The sequence below is a fragment of the Phaeoacremonium minimum genome, assembly GCF_000392275.1.
Source record: "Phaeoacremonium minimum UCRPA7 unplaced genomic scaffold PA7_03_scaffold_607, whole genome shotgun sequence".
Lineage (NCBI taxonomy): Eukaryota > Fungi > Ascomycota > Sordariomycetes > Togniniales > Togniniaceae > Phaeoacremonium > Phaeoacremonium minimum.
This window is the reverse complement of record NW_006921509.1, coordinates 174,813-182,180: the sequence shown is the minus strand read 5'-3', so window position 1 is coordinate 182,180 and position 7,368 is coordinate 174,813. Positions and strand designations below refer to the sequence as shown.

The 7,368-nt window shown below is 48.3% G+C and overlaps 1 protein-coding gene across 1 annotated transcript; it reads right to left on the bottom strand.

The window, feature by feature from the left end:
- Positions 1-2,730: 2,730 nt before the first annotated feature.
- Positions 2,731-3,855, bottom strand: UCRPA7_8756 (putative aryl-alcohol dehydrogenase protein; the record flags this gene model as incomplete). The annotated part of the gene is made up of 2 exons (XM_007921266.1): positions 2,731-3,542; positions 3,624-3,855. The coding sequence occupies 2 exons, from the start codon at positions 3,853-3,855 to the stop codon at positions 2,731-2,733; spliced, it is 1,044 nt and encodes a 347-aa protein (XP_007919457.1).
- Positions 3,856-7,368: the final 3,513 nt, after the last annotated feature.

Here is a 7,368-nt window from a genome sequence, read left to right as displayed (position 1 = left end):
AAAACCGAAGTTATGTTGAGCTCGGGCCTGTAGGAGCGCGCGAGCACACTGGGATCGCATGTCTCATTGTCGCATCTTGCATGGGAGCAACTGCAGGAAGCACCACACGTTGTCCAATGGCGCCCGCGAACAGACATTGAGCCTGTGCTAGCTCATTCGCAGGAAACATTTGGCGAACACGGGGCACAGCTGACGCGGGAGGTTCCCTGAGCTGCAATTGGGCGCCATGGTGTTTCGAAACACTGGCTGGAAGTGGTGGGTGTCTTCTTGTTTCAGGTGGCGCAACCAACTCAGCAATTGAATCTCCATGGCCCCAGTCTAGCCCAAGTCAGCAAGAGTCGAGCCCCTCATCGCTGATGCTGAAGAGCTACTATGAAGAAGAAACCCCATTCTCTCAGATGGACAAGCATGAGCGTCACTTTCCCCCGGTTCCCTGCAATGAGGCTTACCATTGAGCTCACGATTGACTGTAGAGTGCGAGATTTTTTTCTCGATTCAATTCTCAAGTGATTGTTATAACAATTCACAGCCGCACGTTCCTTGAGGCGCGCGCCAACTTACCCCAAGACACTTGGTTTGCTTGAATTACACGGACGGCTTTACCTTGGACCACTTTCACTCTCCCGCTCATGTCTACAGGAAACAACCCGCCACACCCGGCCGCGAGTCGGTCTGCATATCCAATGGACCAGCAAGACGACCCAGCATCTGAAAGTATGGCTGTTGCCAGAAGACACGTTCAGGCCCTCACCGAATGTGGCCTGCCTCCCGAGGCGCTCCTGCGCGCGCTCCTTGAGCAATATGATGGCCGTGGGCAAGTGCCAGGTAAGAAGAGACAGATATGGGTGTCTACAAGATATGCCCCCCAACTAAGCACTCAATAGCGAATGATGGAATCAGCTTTAATCACAGCTCAAGCTCAACGCATACGCCCCGCCTCTCAGTCTCAACGACTAGCACTACCTCGACGGGGAGAGGGAGCTTCATGTCCACAGCTTCGACTGCAAGCTCTGTGTCTTCTCATGCCAGTCTGATACCGCTTGTCCAAGTGACGACACCACCACCAAAATCTCAGCCATCAACAAGAGCATACTGGTGCCTTGAATGTGACACGGTACGTTATTATTGGCCAAAGAGTACTGCAAATGAAAAGCCCATTTCTGGGCTACATACCTTGTTCACACCGACCACCTTAGCGGCCTCTGACTGTGCTGCTCATATGATTTTAGTCGCTGATATGGATCATAGAAGTTTGCTAGGAAGTTCGATTGGAAGAGGCACGAGGACGAATTTCATGAACGACACAAGAAATATCCGTGCCCAGAGACCGGCTGCAATCGCATATTTTGGGGCAGTAATACCTTCAACCAACGTGAGTGAGCTCGAAATTATCATATCTCGTCACTTCTCCTCTCGAATACATACTAACACTAGTCTTCTAGACCACAAGACAAAACATGGTTGCAGAACATGTCCACATGCCGACAAAGTTATCAGGTACACCAAGAAGAAGAGAGCCTGGGGATGTGGCTTCTGCGCAGCGTTTCTTCCGTCAATGGACAGGTACTATGATCATGTCGCATTGCATTTCGAGAACGGGAGGACGAAAGCCCACTGGTCCCAGTCAAATGTCATATATGGCTTATTACATCAGCCATGCGTGTACGAGGCTTGGAAAGCGCTGAGAGTGAGCAAGTATGGGCATCTCCCCAAGGAACAGCAACCCAGCTTCGGATGGCTTCCAAAAATCACAGGCCGGACCCAGGGTTACATTGAAAACGAAAGCCCAGGCCAACTCCAGGATCTTCTCGAATTCTTTGACCCAAATCGCGGAAGTGCGCAAGCAATGGCTCAACTTGCTCTTGAGAAAGCTTATATTGAAACAAACAATTTACAACTCCCAGTACCTGCGAAGCCTCATCGTAATCGGCTGCAGACACCACATCAGCCTGCCCCGCAACAGAACTATCCCGATACACAAGCAATCGATTATTCCAGCTCTTACAAAGATGCATGGGCCGAGTTTGAGAATAATCTAGAAATGTCACGAAAAAGCTTTGATCCCTCTGCTCTGCCTCAGCCACTCTTCTCGCAACCTCTTCAACTTGGCCAGGCGCATTTGACCGGGCCGACCGGCATGGCTGGAATGGTACCTAGGCATTCGGTCGGAGCACTTTCGTTGATAAGCGAAGAAGAAATTGTCCCGACGACAGTGTCTAATACATTCGAGGACTGGACAAGTTTAGCCAGCACGATGGTGGACGAGTCATCAGCACACCGTTTTAGTAATTCTCAATCTGGATCTTGGCAGCATAACCCCTTTGGCAGCCCAGGGTTCAATGGGTGATGGACTTGAAATTCATCTCAAGGAAAGTAGACTGGCCAAAAGTTATTATTTCGGGGCTTGGACTTCCTCCAGAGGTTTTAGGATTGGAACACCCATAATGAATAATGATTCAAATTTGAGCCTGCTTGAAATCTGTGAGCCGCAACCACAGTTTAAGACTTCTGAACAACCCTCCTTGTACAACTAAAGAAATATATGAAATATCTACTATCCTATATGGACTATGATGTAGCACCAACTTTCTCTTAGAACACGTAGCTCTAAGCCGGGAGAGCATGTTATTTGCCCTTTGCATGCAGTGGATTCTTCTTCATTTCTCTTTTATCGTATTTCAATTGTTACTGATCACTAAATGACTTGTCAAGCCAAACTCGGTGGTCTAATTAGTTGTATCCCACTGGCCTCGGAGCTCTAACATAGTCAACTCTGCCTGAAGAAACGGCCGACAGCAAATCTTTGCCAGATACACTTGGGTCTCCGCCCAACCAACTTGCAGGCCATGCCATCTCAAAAGGCTGGACACTCTCCAAATACAATATTTGCTCATCAGACAACTTGATATCAAGGGCGGCTATATTGTCCTGCAATTGCTCTACCTCGCGAACACCAACAACAGGAAAAGTGTAGGGTGCCTTGGCCAAGACGTAGGCCAGGGCCACAGCAGTGATTGACTTGCCCCCAAGTTCTTCACCAACCTTCTCAAGGGCGGCGCTGGACTTTCTTTCTGCTTCTGTCTGCTCTGAGACGCCATGCCGAAACACTCGCTCTCCGGACGCCTTGCGAGCCTCAATGTCCTTCTGGCTTCGCAGTTTCCCGGAAGCCAAAACGGCGTAGGCATTGATCGCAAGGCCAAACTGCCGACACATTGGAATGACGTCCTTCTCCAGTGTCCGGTTGAGCACGCTCCAAGGTCCCTGATATACCGAGAACGGTGTTTTCCCGGTCAACTTCGCATACGTGTTGGCAGCGGTGACAACCCAAGCCGGAGTGTTAGAAATGCCCAGATACATCACTTTCCCCTGCTTGACAAGAATATCCAGAGCATCCATGACCTCCTCAATTGTGGCACTATAATCCCACCCATGGACAAAAAACACATCGATCCACTCTATTCTGAGTTTCTTCAAGGAGTCTCGAATACTGAGGTTCATCGTGAGCTTGGAATTCCCGTTGAAGTTGATCGACTTGATCTTGCCTGTAGAAATATGAAGATGTTAGTCATTTTCTGATTATTCTTGGAGGACCATGGCACTCAAGTGGAAGTGGTAGTCATTACCAATATCATGCAGTCTGTAATTTTGTGCATACTTTGTTGAGACAACACATCTGTCTCTGACACCTCGGCTCTCCATCCACTCTCCTAAAATTTTCTCGCTTTCTTCATTCTGGTAGCCACTTGCCGTGTCGAAAAAGTTGCCTCCAGCATCGAAATAAGTATCCAGGAGCTTGAATGATTGTTCTTTGCCGACGGCTCCGAGTCCTTCAGCCCATTCCTCGCCTAGGGACATAGTTCCGAACTGTAGAGGGGAGACCCGTACCGCGGCATGAGGAGAAAGCAGGCGATAATTCGCTAGGGGGCTTGGCCCCGGTTGTGCAGGTCCAAAGAGTAATTGGGCAACCTTGCTTGTCATTGCTATAGTGTAGCTTGGAGGAGCTTCTAAGTGGTACTAAACAAGTTCTACTAGAGGATAATGGGAAGTCGACGAAAACCTATCTGCTCTAACTGATGATATCTCCTTTAAATACTAGCCGAGGACAATGTTGGGTCGTGGTCGGTGTGTGAAGCGGATTGACCAGGCGGTAATTTCGGTCATTGACCTGATCAATTACAATCACTCTAAACGCCGACATATGATGGTGTAGGATCAAGTTACATGCCTTTTTCCGGCACTCGTAACTTCAGCTATTCCAATACACTCACCATTTCTTCCTTCGACTGAAGGCTAACCTCCGAGTCTGACCCATACAGAACAATCCATTTGTTTGACCAATAACCAACTAGTCCTCGTATTATGTACTACTTTTGATCTTCAAATTCGTGCAGTCTCGCTCTGAATATCAAAAGTTACGCGGACAAACCTTCGAATCATCTATCCTGGCCGTAGTTACGCAATACATCTACATGAGAAGATTGTAATTGGGGGGTCTACTTTGGTCTTCGTCTGCATCGCCAGTTGTTGGCAATAGGGCGCCATATTTCGGAGTTATACCTAGACTAAGCTGATTCATCAATTCGGACCTTGGAGATTTTTGAACAGCTTTTTCGCTAATCAAGTTCAATGATATGCCTAATACATTAGTCAGTATCTCCGAAAATGCTGTTCAGTTGATAGTGTAGCAACCAACTCGGAGTTCCGCTACGCTAGAACAGGGTCACATTAGACACAAATAGAGAGTCGGCTAGTGGCAAGTCACAAACATGATTTTGAGAAGAGATTGTCGCATTAGCTAGTGTGTCTTTGAGGAGTTGACTTGTACAAAACCGAGTTCTACGGGCAGGTCTTGAGCTTTGAGACGAAGGAGCCTGGAATGAGCTTAAGCGTGGCCCACAAAAAACTATCTCTTAGTGGATTGCTAGCCAACCATATCTTGTTATTATAAGGCGCTTGTTTAATTTCATTCTTTGCCATGACATCGTTGCTTGTGGCGCCATTTGAGGATATTCATCTCAGAGCATCTTGATTACCACCCATACGCTCATCTGGCTCGTCACCCGCATGAACCAGCTCTGAAGATGGAGGCGGCGTCCCTTCCGTATCATGAGCCTGGAATTGTCACGATATTGACCCAGTCCTCCTTTCTCCTGGCTCTCAACGTCGTCAATTATGTCCTCGACAACATTGTATACTGCGGTTTGCTTGGTCAAGTCTTCTTGGGCGTAGCATGGGGAAGCCCAGGTGGACAATTACTTGGCCAAGATGCCGAAAGACTCATTGTTCAGCTGGGATATCTCGGCCTCCTGCTGATAGTATATGAAGGTCTGTGACATACCTGCTCTACCTTCGTGTCTGCTGCTAACGGGTGCAGGCGGTCTTTCGTGCTCTTTTAAATCCTTGAAGGCAAATCTACTCTTGTCAGTGGCCGTTGCCATCACTGGAATTGCACTGCCAATCGCACTCTCCTTCCTTCTCCAACAACTTACCGAGGCGACACCGTTTCAATCCTTTGCTGCGGGCGCTGCTTTATGCTCCACCAGTCTTGGAACGACATTCACTGTTCTCGGGACTAGTAACCTCACAAAATCAAGACTCGGTATTGTCCTCACCACCGCTGCAATGTTAGACGATGTTGTGGGTCTGGTCATGGTCCAGGTCATCTCAAATCTGAGCGGTTCAGACACATCTATAGATGCTCTTACGATCGCCAGACCGATTCTGGTGTCCCTTGGATTCGCAGCTCTCACACCACCTGTGTGCATTTTTCTGGCCAAACCTATCACCCTTTGGCTGAACGCCAAGCGACTGAAACGCCCTGCTGGATATCTCCAGAGGCTCATGGGCAGAAGCCAAACAGCATTCGTGATACATACGCTCATCCTCCTTGGCCTCGTCACTGGATCAACATATGCAGGCACATCAAATTTGTTTGCAGCTTACATTGCTGGTGCAGGTATTAGTTGGTGGGATTCAGAAGTACCGCACGTCAAACTCGACGGTGCTGTTCCATTCACAGCGACACAAGAAACAACCCGGGAGTATATTAACCAAGAGGTGAAGCCTGACGGGAGAAATCAAATCCCCATTGCGGCAACGGATCGTGACCCAAACGAAGACGGTCTAAGTGGGCTTGGAGTCTACGACAAATTCTACTGCGAGCCAGTCAATCGAATTCTAAAACCCTTCTTCTTTGTTCGTTCTGACTACTCCCGACTCTTTACGCGTGAAGCACTGCTAACTTTATCTAGGCTTCTATTGGATTCTCAATCCCTATCACCAAGATGTTCTCCGCCCACATTGTCTGGCGCGGCATTGTATATACGACGTTGATGATGTTTGGCAAATTGCTCTGCGGAGCCTGGTTCCTGCGGTTCTCAGTCAAAATCGGTGCTCCCACGAAGCTTGTAGCTCGTCTACCGAAAGCCTTCAGCTCAAGGATGGCACATTTCTGGGGTCGCAAATCCAACAAGTCAACGCCCCCCGTTCCTCCCACCGAGGGCGCTCCTGCTACTCAACCGTCAAGCACACCTATTCCTCCAACAGCCGAGTCCGAAACCCCATTGGTCAGCGGAGACACACCAGCGAGCTCAGCCCAGCATACAGCGCCCGCGGGCGCGAAGCCACTGTCGCTGTACCCGGCTTCTATCATCGGCTGCGCGATGACAGCCCGTGGCGAGATTGGCTTTCTGATATCCTCCATCGCTGAGAGCAACAAGATCTTTTTCTCTTCGAAATCTGACATGAACGAGACCTCGGATATATTTCTCATTGTCACTTGGGCGATTGTGCTTTGCACAATTCTAGGGCCGCTAGCCGTGGGAATCCTAGTCCGACGAGTGAAGATACTACAACAAGATGTCGAAAAAAATGGGAGAGTTATACGAAGAGATATACTTGGAGTTTGGGGTGTTTAGCTTGGTTCACCTATCGTCTTGATCTTTCTAGAGGGTTCTCTGTATTTTTAGTGTTGAATCTTGGATAATATTCTATTGATAATTTTTGACCTATGAGATTGCCTCTACTGAGTCAGTAATGAACCTCCCTCCCCTTGTAATAATGAACGTGTAGGTATTTTACCGTAAGTGGCAGTATACAGCTGATGGATTCTCAGTCACAGCTCTCTCGGTATAGTAGAAGTTTTCTTCAACAAGGTCACTCCTGTGACCACTGCAAATGCCTTCTCATTTCCCCTTGCTATAGGATGTCAAAGGACGTTTCGCGGCTTGAAAGATGTGAGACACATTCCTCAGACCGCTATCGCTCTTTGCTACAGAAATTAATTGGTCGTTGCGATTTGTAGGCTTGGTCGTAGCACTTGAGAACTTTTAAAGATCAACACAGATCAGGATTGTTAAGTGAACTTGG